We start from the raw sequence: 21,844 nt of genomic DNA, 5'->3' as shown, positions 1-21,844 counted from the left end.
CAGTTCCTGTGCACAGCTTGACAATGGCCAAGTGGCACAGACAGACAGATAGACAGGCAGGCAGACAGACAGACAGACAGACAGACAGACAGACAGGCAGGCAGGCAGGCAGGCAGACAGACAGACAGACAGACAGGCAGGCAGGCAGACAGACAGACAGACAGACAGACAGACAGGCAGACAGACAGACAGGCAGACAGACAGACAGACAGGCAGACAGACAGGCAGACAGACAGACAGACAGACAGACAGACAGACAGACAGACAGACAGACAGAATCTAAATCATGGTTCCACTGGCCGTTGTCAGGCAGACAGCTGAGATGACTGGTGAGCAGAAATAACGTACATTATTTGTGGGAATTATCATTCTTTTCATAGAGAATAATTCAGTAGAGTTCACTAAAAGGTTTCATTCTCCACTTCGTTCAGTGTTTGGCTGGAGCTCCACCTGCCTGAGTTCCCAAATATAACTTATAAAGGATTTTGGCCAACGATACGGCCCAAATAGGGACGGCACGTTTTAAGCGGTCAATTTTTTTTATTTACACAATAAGCTAATAATTCTAGCAAATAAAAGGTAAAAAAAAAAATAGACACGTAATGTTTTGGGATGGTTTGCAGTACTTGGAATTAAAGTGCATCTGTTTTTTTGTTTTTTTAAAGGTGCAAATATGTACAAAGTAGTTCACCAACTCTAACCATAATGAATGAATATCCAGCCACAGCATGATGAGCAAACTATGACATCATTTCAGATTTGAATGAATTAAGTCAGTGATTTTCAACCAGTGGTCCAGGGACCACCAGTGGTCCTTGAGGGAGTTCCAGGGGGTCCCCAGCCAAATTAATAGTTAGGAACCAAATGGACCCTTATGTGTCTGTAACTCTGAGAGTGTACAAATGGAACCAAATGGACCCGCTAGGGTCCATTTGGTTCCATTTGTACACTCTCAGAGTTGTACACTCTCAGAGTTGATTTCGTGGGACCCCCAAGAAATCTAAATGGTTGAGTCCCTGGCATATCTTTTCAAATGGGGGTCCCTGGGCTAATATGTGTCAATTTGGGGGTCCTTGACGCGAAAATGGTTGAAAACCACTGAATTAAGTGAATTAAAGTCACCAGGAGCCTCCATCAGGTAAATGTGTCCGATGGCCATTCTGTAGGATTATTGTCCAGACATTTGGCAGGCAGTCTTTATGGACTTTCAGCCTTAATTCACATCTAGATATTTTCCAGGCCGCTTTGTGGCCTGGAAATCTAGTTGAGATAATCAACTGATTGGGCCAATCAAATCCAAGTGTTTTCCTTCCTGACGTTTGTAGTCAGCTGAGCGTATAAATCAAGACAACCACAAAATAACAGAGAAAGAAACACCTGTTTGCCTCGTTTCCATGGTTTCTATGCATCGTTTTGCACCGACAACAAGATGGCGGATGATTTAGTGACATAATGCGTGACGTCACCGGAAATATGAATCCACTGAGAACCCTCTGGGGTCAAAAGGTCATCAGCAGGGTTGCCAGATCTGCTTGTTATAATTTCCCCGCAAGATCTTGTTTGAAAATAGCAGATCTACAAGCTCACAACGCGTCGCAGCGCGACGCGTTGTGAGCTTGTAGATCTGCTATTTTCAAATAGCTGATGTATATGTTAAAGTGCTCATGTTGCCCATAGTCGCTTCTTTTGGGCTGGTTTTCCTAGACCTGGTTGCTTGTTTCTCTCACAGAATCTGGCAACACCGGTCATCAGTACTGGAAACGTCTGAAGTCCATCTCAGAATCTGTCCACAACGTGTTGGCGTCCCCCCAGAGTTACAGACCTGTAGGGGGTCCATTGGGTTCCTAAAACCATCAATCATTTAGCATGGGGACCCCCTGGAACCCCCTCATAAGGACCCCTAAGGGTTGAGAACCAGCGTGTGCTCCGGTTGACCTCGTCCGTCCGTCAGTACTGGAAGCTCCTGTTGGCCTGCAGTTGGTCCAGAATGTTCTGCAGCTGCTGGTCATCGAAGCGTCCCTCCAAACTGGGGACCAGAGCTTTGGCCTCGTCGGCCGCCTCGGGACAGAGGTTGGCCAGCGTGGCCAGCTCGGCCTTCAGCAGCCTGTTGTTCTGCAGCAGCGTGCGCACGCTGTGGATGCTCTCTCGGCTCTGGAAGCGCGAGAAGCGTCCCGTGTAGTTCAGCGTCTTCACCAGCACCTCCGACATCTCCTGCTCGTCCTCGGCGGCGGCGCCGCTGCTCTCGCTCTGCCGCCGGCGATGCTCCAGCAGCATGTGAACCTCCGAGTTCAGCAGCGTCTCGGCGTTCTCCAGCTCTCTGGGAAATGCCAAGTGCGACGCTTCCACCTCCGCGTCGCCCCCCGCGCGCTGCGGAGCCGCGCCGCTTCCTGAAGACATCTGAATCTCTCTCTCTCTCTCTCTCTCTCTCTCGTCTGTCTCTGTCTATTCTCTCGTCTCTCTAACTATTGTGTTCTCTCTTCTCTCTGCCAACGTCTAAAGGCTCTCTGACTGGTGATCTTGTCTTTCTAAGATTGTCTACTGAGTGTGTGAGTGTCTCTGTCTCTCGAACATCTCTCTCCATGTTCACAGTCCTCCTCACCTAATATAAGCTGACCGAAGCCCTGGTCTGATGTCACATGCAACACAAACGCTGTAGCATGACGCTGTAGCGTGACGCTAAAGTGTGACACTAGAGCGTGATGCTATAGTGTGATGATGTAGCATGACGCTAAAGTGTGACGCTAGAGCGTGACTCTATAGCGTGACGCTAGAGCGTGAGGCCCATATATGGAAATAACTGAAATATCGATGACTGCCATAGTAGGAACACCATCACATTATGACATCAGTCTCAAATATGGAGTTCCACCTGGCTGCAGACTCTCTCCTAAAGGACGACCCTGTTGAATGTCTTTAAAGGGTTAATACTGAGAGATGACCCTGGACGTTACGGTACAGTTATGTGAAGGTGACTATAGTCATATAGCTATTTAACACTGTTACTGAACAAACACTCTATAGTAATGATTACTATCACAATATAGAGCTATTTAACACTGTTACTGAACAAACACTCTATAGTAATGATTACTATCACAATATAGATCTATTTAACACTGTTACTGAACAAACACTCTATAGTAATGATTACTATCACAATATAGAGCTATTTAACACTGTTACTGAACAAACACTCTATAGTAATGATTACTATCACAATATAGAGCTATTTAACACTGTTACTGAACAAACACTCTATAGTAATGATTACTATCACAATATAGAGCTATTTAACACTGTTACTGAACAAACACTCTATAGTAATGATTACTATCACAATATAGAGCTATTTAACACTGTTACTGAACAAACACTCTATAGTAATGATTACTATCACAATATAGATCTATTTAACACTGTTACTGAACAAACACTCTATAGTAATGATTACTATCACAATATAGAGCTATTTAACACTGTTACTGAACAAACACTCTATAGTAATGATTACTATCACAATATAGAGCTATTTAACACTGTTACTGAACAAACACTCTATAGTAATGATTACTATCACAATATAGAGCTATTTAACACTGTTACTGAACAAACACTATAGTAATGATTACCCCAAACATGTTTAAAGTGAAATATCCCTTTAGGCACCCTCTGGGAATTTACATCTACAAATCATAGGGATGGGATTGTCTGTGGAATTAGATTTACAAGTCATGTATAAAGGACTGTCCATGGAAGTAGATCTACACATCAAGGAGACGGGACTGTCTATGTGGAATAAGATAATCAGGTGGAGATCCACAAATCGAGGCGATGGGCTTGTCCATGTTGCCTCCTGGCACCCCCTAGTGTCCTTTTTGTATCACGACACCCATTCTGCATTTGTTTTTACTTGAGAACTACTTTTAAAATGACCAGCTCAACGAGATCTACAGACCAAACAAATGTTATTCTATGCTGAAAACCTTTGAGAATACGTTTTTTTCCCCCGTTGAAAATGTCTCTCCACATTTCATTTCTTTGGAATAGCGATGTTGACGTTACATATATAAAGCAAACACACTGCGACACAGTGGCCCTCATTTATCAATGGAGCGTAAAAAACGGCTAATTTTTTGCCTTAAATCTGGCCGTAGGCCAACGTCCAAGTGGCATTTATCAAGCGATCCTATACAGCCAATCCTAGCGTATCTATTTGGTCTGAGCTTTGATAAATCTGACGGCTGAAAACGAGCGTCATTTAAATAACACGCCCTTAAATATTCTCGAAACGCCCAGATTTTACGACATGAAGAACCAGAATACGACCAAACAAAGTATGGAAAGCCATACTTTGGCACTCGGTGCCGCGCTATGAGCTTGTAGATCTGCTATTTTTGAATAGCCAAAGACATCTAAAGTGACACAGTTGGGAGGGTTACATGTCCCATCTTCCGGTGGCCATGAAAAGATTACAGGTCCAAACTCCCGAAAGTGCTCTCGCATTAAGCGCTCGTATATTTTGAAAATAGCAGATCTACAGGCTCACAACGCCTGGCGATGCGACGGGTTGTGAGCTTGTAGATCTGCTATTTTCAAATTGCCAATGCAGCTATATCTGCAATCGTATCTGAATGACTGTTAAAGCAGTTTGTTTGAATGACACTATTAATAAATAGTGTGTTAGATATACATTTTGGAGTATTGAACTGGTAGGTTTTGGGCTTCTTTGCCATCGCACATTTTATACAACGTTGTAATGCTAGACGTTGTCGCGCAAAACACTCTTAAAGGGCAAGACCACTTTGGTAGAGGTTTGGGTTGTGTAGTTACCTTGCCATGATGTAACTCCAAAGGTGGACAAGAAATACAAAATAGTTGCTCCATCGATTAGAAATTGATGATTCAAAATATGCTCCTCATTGACTTACATTGTACGCTGAAACGCTGAATCTCAAAGTCACTCCTTTAGCGCGTAAACAAACGTAAACAAAGCTGATTCAGACGATATAGAACATCACCAAACCCAGGACCGTTTTTTTTTTTGTTATTAAAATGTTAACTTCCTGTTGATTTAGATATTTTTTTTAAAGAAGAAAACCCAGACAGGATGCGCGGTTCCGGATCTTCAAATAGTAAAATCAACAGGAAGTTGACATTTTTATAAAACAAATAATAAACAGTACAGTACAAACATTTTATGTCACGAAACCTTTAACCTTTGCTTTCTGAAATATCCGAGACATAAGGGTTCATATGGAAGATGCGTATTCTATCGCTAGTTTGACCACTTCAAATCAGGGCAAAGCAAGCCTGACAAAAGTATCAAACTCACAAAATTCACCAAAACACAGGAAACTAGAAAAAGTGCTCCTCGGAGCACAGGTCTCCGCCAGGTCAGGTACGTTATTCTGGCCTCCTGGTGGCGCTATATTAGGCCAATGTGAAAAGGGTGCCATTTATTCTTAGGTCTTTCACAGCATTCATGATTTGAGGCATTTTGTTCCAAAAATGTGTTTTGCTAAATTAGACCTGCTGGTGGCGCTATAATGTGCGTGTAAAATTTCACAGAAATTGCAAGCTGCGTTCATGATTTGAGGCAGTTTGTTCAAAACGGACCAATCCTGCAAACTTTGGATGGCAACCTTAACCAATGAGGATGGAATATGGGAAATCGGACAGATCCGGGTTGATCACATGACTATAGAGATACAGTGTATCGATTTGCATGACGTTTGGTTAAAAACTGTAGGAGTAAATGTGAAAAAATGGGTTTTACACAAATCGGCCTCCTGGTGGCGCTATAACAGGCCCATGAGAAAAGTTTGAGGCAGAGGTTCTGGAATTGGCATCCAGGGAGTGTGTGTGCACAGTTTCGCAGCGACCAGGCCAACGGTGCCGGAGATTTGGTGGTAACACACGGACAGGACGGACGGACACACACACACACACACACACACACACACACACACACACACACGGACGGAGGGTAAAACATACTCTCTCGCCATGCCTTCGGCCTGGCGGAGACAATTACATCGAAACTGCGAAACTGTTAAGACGTTTCGGGGGGGGGGGGGGGGGGGGGAGGACCCCCAGACCCCCGCTTGGGGAGTCCCTCCACTGCTCTAATCTAATCTAAGTAGCAGATCTACAAGCTCATTTCCAGCTTGTAGATCTGCTACTTTGTGTGACACTCTGTAGTTATGATCAAGTAAGGAGTTAATTTACGAAGAAAAAAAACAGCACAAAAACACGGATAGGTTTTCCATCAATTCAATCAATTATCAGTCAAATGGCAGGTTTCAACCTTTATTCAATGCAGCAGCTCCAGCAAAATCTACCTCCGTCTGTAGAGAATACATTTCATGGTTTAAAGAGTGAGAAGCTTCTTTAAAAATAAACTTATTAAAAGAAAGAGAGAAAAAACAAAAGAGGTTGAGCTATTAACTCTTTAAGACCCGGGAAAGCATCATCGGTGTCATTTTAACATTTCTTTGGGCTATTCAAAAATAGCAGATCTACAAAGCTCGTGGCGCGGCACCGAGTGCCGCGCCACGAGCTTTGTAGATCTGCTATTTTTGAAAAATCGTGAAAATTTGTGCAAATAAGATTTAGTTCCAGGGACCCCCTGAAGCAAACATTTGAGTTACAAATGTTTGTAAAAAAAATTAAATAAAAGCTTGTAGATCTGCTATTTTTGAACTAGCCAAAAACGTGTAAAATGACAGAGGTGTTCCTGGATAAAATAAACATAAACATCCATCCTTTGCCAAATCTACAAGCTCACAGCGTGTCACGTCGCCACCCGCTGTGAGCTTGTAGATCTGAAATGTTTAAAAAAAAAATAAGTCTTGGGAGGGAGAGCGAGGGGGGGGGGGGGGGGATTTTCACAAATCCTCTCTTAAGAGGGTCTCTGGCACAACATGTTTACAGAAGGGGGTCCGCGGCCATATATACACATTAATTTGGGGGGGGTCCTATGGTATGGTATATCAAGCATTGATCTGTGTTATTATAATATTATATTACATAATGCTGGGACTAGCAGCAGCTACAGGGCATTTCTAACCAAAAGAAAAAAACAAAACATTTCTGTGGACACGCCCCCTTTATCCAGCTGGCCAATAATTATCCAAGCATTCATTTTCCTTCATTTGTGTTTGATAAAGTGTGAATGTTGCCCCCGCTTTCATTCAATGAAATGATGCTGTTTGTCTTCAGCCAGCCGCTCTGACGTTCATTAATCAGGACATACTGACCTACCCGCCATTTATCAGAGCATTCATTGGGCGTAAATCAGTGGATACTGATCTATACAAAATATATTTCCGTGAACGGCTTCCTGTGTGGGATTTGTGGGAGTTGTAGTTCCAGACTATATATATAAACACGTAGCATTCAGGAGATGGCGGAACAGTCGTCTGGTTGTTAAAGGAGAATTTTGGACTAAAGTTTTATTACCTTTTCTATGATGTTATGATATCTTAGGATGAATGGTACAGTAGAAAAAATGTCATAACTCCACCCCTGGTCCACCACAGCTTAAAAAGGTGCGCGGATAGGCCTTATAGATCACATATTTTAATAGCTTTTTTTTTTTTTTTTTGAGGGATCTGACGTTCATGGTGACAGAACACTATGCAACCAAAAAACAAAAAACAAAAAAAAACAGAAGTCTCGCTAGACGAGATTGAAATCTCGTTTTTTTGTTGTTGTTTTTTTTGGACAGTGTTCTGTCACTATGAACGTCAGATCTCTCACAAAAAAAAAGAAAAAAGCTATTAAAATATGTGATCTAACCTAAGGCCTATCCGCTTCAACTGTAAGTGAGATTCCCCATTCTAGTGAATGAGGCAGCTTAGAGGGCTTTTAAGCTGTGGCGGACCAGGGGTGGAGTTATGACATTTTTCTACTGTACCATTCATCCTAAGATATCATAACATCATATAAAAGGTAATAAAACTTTAGTCCAAAATTCTCCTTTAAGTGAGACTATATCCCATCAGAGCAGATCAGAATATTCTCTTCTAATCGACACGTTTTACATGAAGCATTTTTATTATTTTTTCATTATTCTGATTGAGCCGTCAATAGTGATAATAAGTGTTAGAGTAGGGTCCATGCAAATGCAGTGACTGGTGGATGAAGTTACTGGGACATAGTTGGGACATCCGGGGCCCCATGCATCGACTAAACCAGGGGTCTTCAACGTTTTCAGCCCAAGGACCTCCTAGCTGAGAGAGAAATGAAGCAGGGACCCCCTACTCTATATTGTATAAAACTGTGTTTCAGATTAAACTTTTTTTGATTTACTTGGTCTGCTCTTTTTTCCCTCTACACCTATACCTCTTTGCCAAAAATAGCCGATCTACAAGCTCACAACGCCTCGCAGCGCGAGGCGTTGTGAGCTTGTAGATCGGCTATTTTTGGCTAAAGTTATGTTCAGAAAGTGGTTATGGTAAAAAAAAATATATACCACACAAAGATTTGGCGGACCCCCTGTAGTAACTCTGAGGACCCCCTAGGGGTCCCGGACCCCCTGTTGAAGACCCCTGGACTAAACCCTTATGCCTAAACTTACTATTAAAAAAAAAAAAAACACGTTTTAAACTAGAGAAAATAGCTGATCTACATTGACACGTTGTGAGCTTCTAGATTTTCGGCTATTTGAACTATTTTAAAATGCCTACACAGTTTAGGCATAATAAGGAGTGAGGAAAGAAAGGGCCCCTGGTGTATGATGTCACTGTGATATGGTTTGGACACAAGGGGGGGGGGGGGCCTCCAGGTAAACCCATTAACGCGCTATGAGCTTGTAGATCTGCTATTTTTGAAAAATCGTGAAAATGTGTGCAAATCTTTTGACTATACCATTTTTTTTAAAGCGAACTATATAACTAAAATCTTTGCTTCTGCGGGGGGTCCCTAGAACAACATATTTTGAGACGGGAGGGGGGGGTCCGCGGCCAAATACATATAATGTTGGGGGTCCTTGACATGAAACGGTTTGAGAACCACTGATTATAGAAACATAACTTTTTCAAATAAAAAATAGGATTTAAAAGACATTTATAGAATCCCCCAGAAGTAAAAAAAAATGTCTTTGAAAAAAAAAAGAAAAAAAATAAAAATGCCGTGCTATGAGCTTGTAGATCTGCTATTTTTGAACAGCCCAAAGTATAAGATAATGGTTCAAATCGAAAATAACAGTCCGGTCTTAATGGGTTAAGACCGGACTGAACATGATATGGTTCTGAGCCATTTATACCATGTTGAGCAAAGTGTCAAATCAGGCCTGAAGCTCAAGTCGTATACTTGGTCGCACGGCCGCGCGCCGCGCCCTGGAAAATAGCCGAACCTACACGCTCACAAAGCGTCCGCGGCGCTTTGTGAGCGTGTAGGTTCGGCTATTTTCCAACACGCGTCGCCATCTCGCGGCAGAGCATAAGAGAGGCCTTAGTGTTTGTCAGGCTGTTTAGTGGCGTTCAATACGGCCTGGATGGAGGTGTCCATGTGACCGCTGGGTAGCAGCTGGAGGTTGGGTTATTGGTTGGATGTCTTAATTAAACCTGTTGGGTAATGGTTGGAGGTCTTAATTAAACCTGTTGGGTAATGGTAGGAGGTCTTAATTAAACCTGTTGGATAATGGTAGGTGGTCTTAATTAAACCTGTTGGGTAATGGTTGGAGGTCTTAATTAAACCTGTTGGGTAGCGGTTGGATGTCTTAATTAAACCTGTTGGGTGATGGTTGGAGGTCTTAATTAAACCTGTTGGGTGATGGTTGGAGGTCTTAATTAAACCCGTCGGGTAGCGGTTGCAGGTGTGGTTTTAACCCGTTGGGGTCCATGAAAGAAAAGTCTGTGGACAAATGTCACTTTGTCTCCATGCTACAATGCATTGTGGGCCGCAGGCGGTTCGGAGCAGTTTGGACCGGTTCAGACCGGTTCCGACGAGACTCCAGCTGTCATCAGTCCTTGATCTGCAGCAACAGGAAGAAATATAGATGAGATGTAGAGAGACAGTGTAGTGTCTCAGTAAACTATAGGATGATGACCACTAGTGACCACTACCTCTGTTCATACCTCTGTGACCACTACCTCTGTTCATACCTCTGTGACCACTACCTCTGTTCATACCTCTGTGACCACTACCTCTGTTCATACCTCTGTTCATACCTCTGTTCATACCTCTGTTCATACCTCAGTGACCACTACCTCTGTTCATACCTCTGTTCATACCTCTGTTCATACCTCAGTGACCACTACCTCTGTTCATACCTCAGTGACCACTACCTCTGTTCATACCTCAGTGACCACTACCTCTGTTCATACCTCTGTTCATACCTCTGTGACCACTACCTCTGTTCATACCTCTGTGACCACTACCTCTGTTCATACCTCTGTGACCACTACCTCTGTTCATACCTCTGTGACCACTACCTCTGTTCATACCTCTGTGACCACTACCTCTGTTCATACCTCAGTGACCACTACCTCTGTTCATACCTCTGTGACCACTACCTCTGTTCATACCTCAGTGACCACTACCTCTGTTCATACCTCAGTGACCACTACCTCTGTTCATACCTCTGTGACCACTACCTCTGTTCATACCTCTGTTCATACCTCAGTGACCACTACCTCTGTTCATACCTCTGTGACCACTACCTCTGTTCATACCTCTGTTCATACCTCTGTTCATACCTCTGTGACCACTACCTCTGTTCATACCTCTGTTCATACCTCTGTTCATACCTCTGTTCATACCTCTGTGACCACTACCTCTGTTCATACCTCAGTGACCACTACCTCTGTTCATACCTCTGTGACCACTACCTCTGTTCATACCTCAGTGACCACTACCTCTGTTCATACCTCTGTGACCACTACCTCTGTTCATACCTCTGTGACCACTACCTCTGTTCATACCTCTGTGACCACTACCTCTGTTCATACCTCTGTGACCACTACCTCTGTTCATACCTCTGTGACCACTACCTCTGTTCATACCTCTGTGACCACTACCTCTGTTCATACCTCTGTGACCACTACCTCTGTTCATACCTCTGTGACCACTACCTCTGTTCATACCTCAGTGACCACTACCTCTGTTCATACCTCTGTGACCACTACCTCTGTTCATACCTCAGTGACCACTACCTCTGTTCATACCTCAGTGACCACTACCTCTGTTCATACCTCAGTGACCACTACCTCTGTTCATACCTCTGTGACCACTACCTCTGTTCATACCTCAGTGACCACTACCTCTGTTCATACCTCTGTGACCACTACCTCTGTTCATACCTCAGTGACCACTACCTCTGTTCATACCTCAGTGACCACTACCTCTGTTCATACCTCTGTGACCACTACCTCTGTTCATACCTCTGTGACCACTACCTCTGTTCATACCTCTGTGACCACTACCTCTGTTCATACCTCTGTGACCACTACCTCTGTTCATACCTCTGTGACCACTACCTCTGTTCATACCTCTGTGACCACTACCTCTGTTCATACCTCTGTGACCACTACCTCTGTTCATACCTCAGTGACCACTACCTCTGTTCATACCTCTGTGACCACTACCTCTGTTCATACCTCTGTTCATACCTCTGTTCATACCTCTGTTCATACCTCTGTGACCACTACCTCTGTTCATACCTCAGTGACCACTACCTCTGTTCATACCTCTGTGACCACTACCTCTGTTCATACCTCAGTGACCACTACCTCTGTTCATACCTCTGTGACCACTACCTCTGTTCATACCTCTGTGACCACTACCTCTGTTCATACCTCTGTGACCACTACCTCTGTTCATACCTCTGTGACCACTACCTCTGTTCATACCTCTGTGACCACTACCTCTGTTCATACCTCTGTGACCACTACCTCTGTTCATACCTCTGTGACCACTACCTCTGTTCATACCTCTGTGACCACTACCTCTGTTCATACCTCAGTGACCACTACCTCTGTTCATACCTCTGTGACCACTACCTCTGTTCATACCTCAGTGACCACTACCTCTGTTCATACCTCAGTGACCACTACCTCTGTTCATACCTCAGTGACCACTACCTCTGTTCATACCTCAGTGACCACTACCTCTGTTCATACCTCAGTGACCACTACCTCTGTTCATACCTCTGTGACCACTACCTCTGTTCATACCTCAGTGACCACTACCTCTGTTCATACCTCAGTGACCACTACCTCTGTTCATACCTCAGTGACCACTACCTCTGTTCATACCTCTGTTCATACCTCTGTTCATACCTCAGTGACCACTACCTCTGTTCATACCTCTGTGACCACTACCTCTGTTCATACCTCTGTGACCACTACCTCTGTTCATACCTCTGTGACCACTACCTCTGTTCATACCTCTGTGACCACTACCTCTGTTCATACCTCAGTGACCACTACCTCTGTTCATACCTCTGTTCATACCTCTGTTCATACCTCTGTGACCACTACCTCTGTTCATACCTCTGTGACCACTACCTCTGTTCATACCTCTGTGACCACTACCTCTGTTCATACCTCTGTGACCACTACCTCTGTTCATACCTCAGTGACCACTACCTCTGTTCATACCTCTGTTCATACCTCTGTTCATACCTCTGTGACCACTACCTCTGTTCATACCTCTGTGACCACTACCTCTGTTCATAGCTCAGTGACCACTACCTCTGTTCATACCTCTGTGACCACTACCTCTGTTCATACCTCAGTGACCACTACCTCTGTTCATACCTCAGTGACCACTCCTGCAGCGATGGTGGATCCAACGTAGCGCAGCATGAAGCGACCCAGCTCCTTGTAGTCCTTATAGAGCTCTACTGGTACAGGACGCTGTGTCTGGACCTCTACGATGGCGTTCATACCTTTACCTAGACACCTGTTAACATGAATATATTAACATTATAGAGTTCTACCTAGACACCTGTTAACATGAATATATTAACATTATAGAGTTCTACTGGTCAGTGTTTCCGTTAGCCGGTATCTACCGGCCATCAGTGATGCGCGGGCCGACCCGTAACCCGCAGGTCCCGCGGGTTGAACCGCGGGACCTGCGGGTTGAACCGCGGGGCGGGCAGACGGCTTATAGGCTTGGATGTGGCTTGTTTTTTTGAAAAAAACACTTAGTGTTTGAGAGCTTGTAGATCGGCTATTTTGGCTGCCCAACGTGCTTCCATAGAGGACATCCTGGCTTCTGTGGAATCTAAATGACTGAAGTCAGTCATGGTGACTGAGAACTTCAACCCACGTGTGCCGCACAGTGCACTGTAGTTATGTGATAGATCAGACTATTCACAGTGCACTGTAGTTATGTGATAGATCAGACTATTCACAGTGCACTGTAGCTATGTGATAGATCAGACTATTCACAGTGCACTGTAGTTATGTGATAGATCAGACTATTCACAGTGCACTGTAGTTATGTGATAGATCAGACTATTCACAGTGCACTGTAGTTATGTGATAGATCAGACTATTCACAGTGCACTGTAGTTATGTGATAGATCAGACTATTCACAGTGCACTGTAGTTATGTGATAGATCAGACTATTCACAGTGCACTGTAGTTATGTGATAGATCAGACTATTCACAGTACACTGTAGTTATGTGATAGATCAGACTATTCACAGTGCACTGTGTAGTTATGTGATAGATCAGACTATTCACAGTGCAATGTAGTTATGTGATAGATCAGACTATTCACAGTACACTGTAGTTATGTGATAGATCAGACTATTCACAGTGCACTGTGTAGTTATGTGATAGATCAGACTATTCACAGTGCACTGTAGTTATGTGATAGATCAGACTATTCACAGTGCACTGTAGTAATGTGATAGATCAGACTATTCACAGTGCACTGTAGTTATGTGATAGATCAGACTATTCACAGTGCACTGTAGTTATGTGATAGATCAGACTATTCACAGTGCACTGTAGTTATGTGATAGATCAGACTATTCACAGTACACTGTAGCTATGTGATAGATCAGACTATTCACAGTGCACTGTAGTTATGTGATAGATCAGACTATTCACAGTACACTGTAGTTATGTGATAGATCAGACTATTCACAGTGCAATGTAGTTATGTGATAGATCAGACTATTCACAGTGCACTGTAGTTATGTGATAGATCAGACTATTCACAGTGCACTGTAGTTATGTGATAGATCAGACTATTCACAGTGCACTGTAGTTATGTGATAGATCACTATTCACAGTGCACTGTGTAGTTATGTGATAGATCAGACTATTCACAGTGCACTGTAGTTATGTGATAGATCAGACTATTCACAGTGCAATGTAGTTATGTGATAGATCAGACTATTCACAGTGCACTGTAGTTATGTGATAGATCAGACTATTCACAGTGCACTGTAGTTATGTGATAGATCAGACTATTCACAGTGCAATGTAGTTATGTGATAGATCAGACTATTCACAGTGCACTGTGTAGTTATGTGATAGATCAGACTATTCACAGTGCAATGTAGTTATGTGATAGATCAGACTATTCACAGTGCACTGTAGTTATGTGATAGATCAGACTATTCACAGTGCACTGTAGTTATGTGATAGATCAGACTATTCACAGTGCACTGTAGTTATGTGATAGATCAGACTATTCACAGTACACTGTAGTTATGTGATAGATCAGACTATTCACAGTGCACTGTAGTTATGTGATAGATCAGACTATTCACAGTGCAATGTAGTTATGTGATAGATCAGACTATTCACAGTACACTTTAGTTATGTGATAGATCAGACTATTCACAGTGCACTGTGTAGTTATGTGATAGATCAGACTATTCACAGTGCACTGTAGTTATGTGATAGATCAGACTATTCACAGTACACTGTAGTTATGTGATAGATCAGACTATTCACAGTGCACTGTGTAGTTATGTGATAGATCAGACTATTCACAGTGCACTGTAGTTATGTGATAGATCAGACTATTCGTCGTACGATGGTAGTTTCGCACGTTGAAACTATCAGACCTACAAGCTCACAACAAGCCGCGTAATGAGCTTTTGTACGTCTGCTATTTTCGATACGCAACAAACACACAAATGAAGCTTTACACGAAGTGTAAAGTGTTTTTCAAAAAAACGTAGCTCTGGAATGGAGGATCCCTGTGCGTGAGGATCAGGTTCACAGAGAGACAAGGTACAGGTCTCTCTCAGACTCACTTGGGTTTCTTCTTCAGCACCTCTCCGCTGCTCTTGTGCAAAACGCTGACCAGCTTCCTGATGGTTGCAGGTTCACTGACTGTCTGGTAGTGGAGCAGCACCTGAGTCATGGAGCAGATCAAACAACACTTAGATTCATCTATTAACAGAGGAGCACATAACAGGTGCACATGCACACCCAAAAATAAATAGTGCGCACCACATCAGACGACGCGAGGCGCTTTTGCGTACCAACAGCTGGGACAGGAATTTCCGAGCTTTTATTTTTTAGCAAAACTAAAAAATAAAAGCCTGGAGATCGAGGCTAGGAATTTACTTCCTGAAGCCAAACTCACACACTCACCCTACAGCACGCGTCGGCCCCCCATGTACAGCCATTAGGCGCAGGGGGAGAGGACGCATGCTGTGATTGTGTGAGCCTCACATCCTGACTTGCAGCTCGCTGCACGCAGCGGCTGTTAGAGCCACTCGTCACTGATGATGAACGCACCGTAATGGTGCAAAATATGCCGTGATGAACGTCCCAATCTGGCAGATAAAAGCAGCACAGAACAGGGCACCAACCTTGGGGGGTTCACCAAACGGCGTGAGTAAAAAAAAAAAAGGCGAAAATTGGCGGAATTTGGAAGCAGAGCGTCCTTTTTTCTCGCGCAGCAGGGACCCCCGTCTCAAAACGTTTTGTTCCAGGGACCCCTCAGAAGAAAAGAGTTGAGTTACAAATGTTACCTTTAAAAATATATATATATTCAAAGATTTGCACAAATTTTACAGAAAATAAAAAAAAATTGCAGATCTACAAGTAGTGCGGCACCGAGTGCACCGCACTATGAGCTTGTAGATCTGCTATTTTTGAATAGCCAAAGAAATCTAAAATGACACAGATACATTCCCGGATTTAAGGGGTTAACAAGTTACTCTGGCAGGTTGAAACCTCAGATGTTCAAAAACTGTTAAGTTTCAGGATTCAAATTCAAAAATAGCAAAAAAAAAATGGAGATCGACAATAGCAATAATAATACAATCGTATAATAACATAATATACATAATATATCGACACGCGCGCGTGTGTGTGTGTGTGCAGTGGTGTGTTCTACAGTGTATAAGTAGTGTGGCCTGCAGAAATGTTTCGGTGCCCAGCGCATACATCCAAAAACCCTCCAAAACAGCGTCTCTCATACGCTGTTTTGGGGGGGGGGGGGGCTGGGGGCAGCAATAATGTGGATTTCAACTGTCTGTCTGTCTGAGGTGAAGGCTGTCATGTGTGGCTGATGTCTTTATTGAGGTGATAACTAATGGCCGCTGGCGAAGGAATTCACACATTAACTCAACGACCTGCTGTTTACTTCATTGAACAGCAGGTCACTGAAGTGAAGTGAATTGAATTAAATACAGTTTGTGTCTTCAATGCCAAGTTAATACTATTCTGTAATAGATACAGGAATGCTCACTGTTAACACTGCTATTATACCTGATAAGCCTGATCAGCATGTATGTATAACAATCCTTGCACTATTCCATGGTAATAATCCATGCTTTGCATTGAAAATGCATCCAAGGCTAAAAGCGGCTCTGAAGTGGTTGAGTTACAGGCTGATTAACATTAGCAACAGTAGAACATCAGTACATTGTACCCAGTGTTACATTACATTACAGCCATTTAGCACATTGGTTCTCAAAGTGGGGTCCGGGGACCCCCAGGGGTCCTTGAGGGAGTTCCAGGGGGTCCCCAGCTAAATGATAGATTAGGCACCAAATGGACCCTTATGGGTCTGTAACTCTGAGAGTGTACAAATGGAACCAAATGGACCCTAACGGGTCCATTTGGTTCCATTTGTACACTCTCAGAGTTACATAAACATAGATTTTACAATATAAATTGCGGTCCAAGTGATATAAATGCCATTAAATGGGGGTCCGTAGCCTCTAATGCATGTCAAACTGGGGGTCCTTGAAATTACGACGGTTGAGAATCACTGCTAGAGCCGTAAAAAAAATCTTCTCTTATGGGGGTCCCTGGCATATCTTTTCAAATGGGGGTCCGCAGGCTAATAAATGTCAATTTGGGGGTCCTTGACATGAAAAAGTTTGAGAACCACTGATTTAGGATAAGTGCATTCAACATACAGTAGATAGGGAACTAAACTACTAATCACCAGAAGTCTGAAGTGCATTCTCTTCTAAAACAAGTGACTAAGAGTATACCTAGTGCTATGATAAAAGTGACATATATCAGCTACATACTGTCTTAAACAGATGAGACAAAATAGGAAAATCAAATGAGTAAGAGATAAAACAAATGAGTGTATTTGTTCCAGGTTTGTATTTGTTTCAGTGTTACTGCTGAACTGGGCCTGAGTGGGCCTGGCCAATGCTGTGCGGGCCACACACCTGTGCGGAGCGCGCACACATTTCTTACATTAATATTAATTATATACGTGCGCGCACGTGCCGGGCGTGTGGGAGGGACTAGTTATAGTATATACCCTCCCAAAAAATAAATGTGTGTGTGTGTGTGTGTGTCTCCCCGCTGCGGACCATTCTGTCTCGCACTCTGTGCTCAAAAATGTTGCTTTAGACGAATGCATTGTTGTCTTTACTCTGAAAGCGAGGCTGCAGGTTTTACCATCTAAACTTAACCTCTCCATCTGGTTTCCAGGCAACCATGCTCCTCACTGTATACATCATGGTAATGAACAAATAGCTGAAACCATGTCCCACATCTTAAATGGGTGCCATGTATACAGGGGACTCTACATAAGTAGGCATGACAGAATAATCTAAAGATATCACTTCTATTTTCAGGTCCTCCATCATGCTATATAAGCATTCTACTGTGAAGCCGAGCATGTTTAGCCTGTGTAACGATGACTCTGTGTTCTCTAACATTTCAGCTAACATGATGTCATTGTTGTTAATGAGAACCATAGGGAGGTGTTCATTCTCGAGGTCGGCTGTACTTTTGATTACAGCTTAGAGGAAGCCTTCCTAACCAATAGTCCAGGGGCCAAGGCAGTTTTTGGTACCACCTAAGGTGGCCGTACATTTTTGGTATTTTTGTATTCCTACATGTCTCTAGTTTATATTTTGGTATGATACATCTTTGTGTCTCCTACCGGAAATACACCCGGGCATCAAATTATTGCGACAAAAAACAAAATATATCCATGTATTCAAGGCTTCATGGGGTGTGCAATTGACAGAAAATAATCATTTTTTGGGTGAACTCCTCCTTTAAGTTTCCCAGGGGGACTCTCTACCCATTCAGCTATGACCACCCTAGACCGAAGGAGGGTCAACTTTTACAAGCTTATGGAAAGCAGTCTTTTTGCAAACACCAAAAATCTGAGAAGTTATCAATTGCACACCCCATGAAGCCTTGAATACATGGATATATTTAGTTTTTTGTCTTAATAATTTGATGCCTGGGTGTATTTCCGGTAGGAGACACAAAGATTCTACTTTGTGTCTCCTACCGGATACATTAGCTGGTAGGTAGTGATAACTGCCATTAAGCTACTGAATTGGAAGATGTATCATACCAAAATATAAACTAGAGACATGTAGGAATACAAAAATACAAAAACTTTACGGCCACCTCAGGTGGTACCAATTTGTGAAAATATCAGTGTTGGCCCCTGGACTACAAAGTGCTAAAATATCAACAGCTAGAGCAGACCATCTCTCAGCTAGGCTACAGATGTAAACTTTTGGTTTGTATCTTTGGTAGTCTAGGACACGTGCACAAGTTGGTTGTGAGGGGCCTTCAAATGGCCGGCCTCTCCAAAAGGAGGGCTAAACAATTAGCAAGGTACTGCTCAATATCAGCTATCATAGGAAGCCGCTCAATTTGGAGGAGGCGTTGTTTCCTTTACCCATGATTGTTGTCCGCTGTGTTCGACAAGTATACCATCTTTTGTTTTGTATGTAACAATGTTCTGCTTTACATGCACTTTGTAACTGACTGTTTTCCCTTCATCTGACTGCACTGGCAGTGTTTATGTCCTTTGTACATCCTGTACTTATTATTATGTGGACATAAATAAATATCTCAAAGGTGTGTGTGCGTGTGCGTGTGCGTGTGCGTGCGCGCGTGTGTGTGTGCGTGTGCGTGTGCGTGTGCGTGTGCGTGTGCGTGTGCGTGTGTGCGTGTGTGCGTGTGCGTGTGCGTGTGTGCGTGTGCGTGTGTGTGTGTGTGTGTGCTCACAGGGAAGCCTTGTGTAACAGGGACCTCGATGTTGAACAGGAGGATTCGGGCCCTGAAGCGGGAACACATTTTGATTGGCTCCCTGGGGTCGCAGAACACACAGCCGACACTAGAGGGCAGCAGACGCCAGGGGATAAACAACACAAACACACATCAGTGATGGAACAAGTACTCACAGGTTTTACTCAAGTAAGAGTAGAAATACCACAATGTACACATACTCCCGTTACCAGTAAACGTCCTAAATGCAAAGTTATACTCTAGTTCAAATACGTAAGAATTGGCATCAAAGTATACTTATAGTGTATAGTAGTATATATCTCTGCTGTCCAGTGCAAACCTGCTAAATGCAAAACGCTCATTGTTCAGGAAACGAAAAAACGAAATATAAGATGTTCAGGAAATGAAGAAAACCTTATATTTTTTAAATAAAAGCAATACTGCCTCATCAAAGTTGGTATAGTGACTTTATATATTGTTAGATACTTGCATGTGTCATTATATTATCAACACTTAATAACCAAATCCAGCTCAAGTGGAGTTAGTAGTTTCAGACGAGCAGAAATCAAGCTGAAGTGGAGTTATGTGTCCAAACAACAACAGCTCCACTCTCTGCTGAGGGAGAGGTTTCAAAAGGGTACACATTCCCAAAAGCTAACAATGGATCTCCAAGCTCACAATGCATCACAACAACGTGTGAATTAATGCCCTGATGCTTCATGACACGTATTATATAGGCCTACAATAATAAACAGGACTTTAAATATTACAATAACTTCTGCAAAGAGGTGGTTCACAGAGTTGAGTCGGAGTAGAACCAGCGCCACAGAAATGCTATGAACGCCTTTCTTCTTGTCACATTGCTCTCCTCATTAAACACTTCATAGATTTTACACTTCATAGATTTTACAAATATAATGACTTGTTTTCATAACATTAGCGTCAGTGCTAAGTTTGATAAACATGTACACTGCATAGTTTTAACAGACTACGGCAGTGGCGTGCACAGACATTTTGAGGGGCAGGTGCTCTGAGTAAATTATACTTTTTTTTGTTTACTTGGTCTGCTCTTTTTTCCCTCTACACCTATACCTCTTTGCCAAAAATAGCCGATCTACAAGCCTTGTAGGCTACAAGGCTTGTAGATTGGCTATTTTGTAGATCGGCTATTTTTGGCTAAAGTTCTCCTCAGAAAAGGGATGCTAGGTTTCGAGTGGTTATGGTAAAAAGAAAAAATCGCATCACATAAAGATTTGGCGGACCCCCTGTAGTAACTCTGAGGACCCCCTAGGGGTCCCGGACCCCCTGTTGAAGACCCCTGCTGTAAACTGTGCACACTTCAAAAGGGCACTTCTGGTCAAGAGGGCAAAGGGCAGGTGCTCTAGCACCACCTAGAGTCTATCTGTGCACGTCCCTGGACTACGGGGAGAAAAACCCTGCTCTTTAGTTTGTTTATGTGCTGCGTGCTCCTCCTCTCTCTCTGCGCCGGCACGCTCTGCCTGTAGGAGAGGAGAGGGGGGGGAGTTGCGTGGTGTTGACGGACAGTTTGAGGATCCAATGGAGTTATTAGGTTTTGTCAGAGGCGCTTTTTAACAGTTTTTTGAAAAAAAAAAAAAAAAAAAAAATCCCAAGATTTTTCAGAAATAGCAGATCTTCAAGCTCATAGCTTGTATATCTGCTATTTTTGAATAGCCAAAGAAATCTAAAGTGACACCGATGCGTTCCAGCTCTTAACTCATTGAGTGCCAGGATTGCCAGAATTATTTCAGAATTGATTCTGAAAAGTGCCAGAGTTTTTTTCACAGAAAACAAAAAGTGCTTAGGAAGCGAGATACAGCCTTTTTCAGTTCTAAGTTAAACAAGGAGTGGATGGAGCTGCACATCTTCAGATGATGATATCTTGGGTTCTGAACATGTTTTTACATTTTCTTTTTCTTTTACTATTTTTTCAAAAACACGTCAGACACGTTAATGGCACCCAGCGCCATAGCGGTAAAAACACGTGAAACACGTTAATGGCACTCAGTGAGTTAATGGGTTAAAGGAGGTTCTTACTTGATCTTAATGATGTCCACTCCAGTGACGGTCAGACACACATGATCTCCTGCTGCTGCCCAGTCCAGAGGCTCATCATGCAGAGTGATACCTACAGACACACACACACACACACACACACACACACACACACACACACACACACACACACACACACACACACACACACACACACACACACACACACACACACACACACACACACACACACACACACACACACACACACAGAGAGACAGACAGATTTAGAGCAGACAGGTTTAAATTGTGTTGGCTTTGCTCTACATATAAATATACATACATAATAAACAATCTGCTAACCCTTCAAAACATGACAAGCTAAATGTATGTA

General features: G+C 43.1%; 2 protein-coding genes across 2 annotated transcripts in view; both read right to left on the bottom strand.

Annotated features, from left to right (window-relative positions):
* Positions 1 to 1,947: 1,947 nt before the first annotated feature.
* Positions 1,948 to 2,274, bottom strand: LOC311063495 (DNA-directed RNA polymerase II subunit RPB4-like; the record flags this gene model as incomplete). Its single annotated transcript, XM_084082973.1, has 1 exon — positions 1,948 to 2,274. The coding sequence occupies one exon, from the start codon at positions 2,272 to 2,274 to the stop codon at positions 1,948 to 1,950; it is 327 nt and encodes a 108-aa protein (XP_083939099.1).
* A 7,239-nt stretch (positions 2,275 to 9,513) lies between these two features.
* Positions 9,514 to 21,844, bottom strand: part of hbs1l (HBS1-like translational GTPase) — a 100,461-nt gene continuing 88,130 nt past the window's right edge. The window contains exons 14-18 of the mRNA XM_084082636.1: positions 21,493 to 21,583; positions 19,438 to 19,546; positions 15,234 to 15,334; positions 12,765 to 12,909; positions 9,514 to 9,979 (exon numbers count right to left, since the gene is read on the bottom strand). Of these exons, the coding sequence (XP_083938762.1) occupies positions 9,968 to 9,979; positions 12,765 to 12,909; positions 15,234 to 15,334; positions 19,438 to 19,546; positions 21,493 to 21,583 (458 nt within the window). The 3' untranslated portion in view covers positions 9,514 to 9,967. The remainder of the gene's footprint in view (positions 9,980 to 12,764; positions 12,910 to 15,233; positions 15,335 to 19,437; positions 19,547 to 21,492; positions 21,584 to 21,844) is intronic.

This window comes from Gymnoscopelus microlampas (genome assembly GCF_963454915.1).
Source record: "Gymnoscopelus microlampas genome assembly, chromosome: 16".
NCBI lineage: Eukaryota > Metazoa > Chordata > Actinopteri > Myctophiformes > Myctophidae > Gymnoscopelus > Gymnoscopelus microlampas.
The sequence above is the reverse complement of the archived record's forward strand: the minus strand, read 5'-3'. Positions and strand labels throughout refer to the sequence as shown.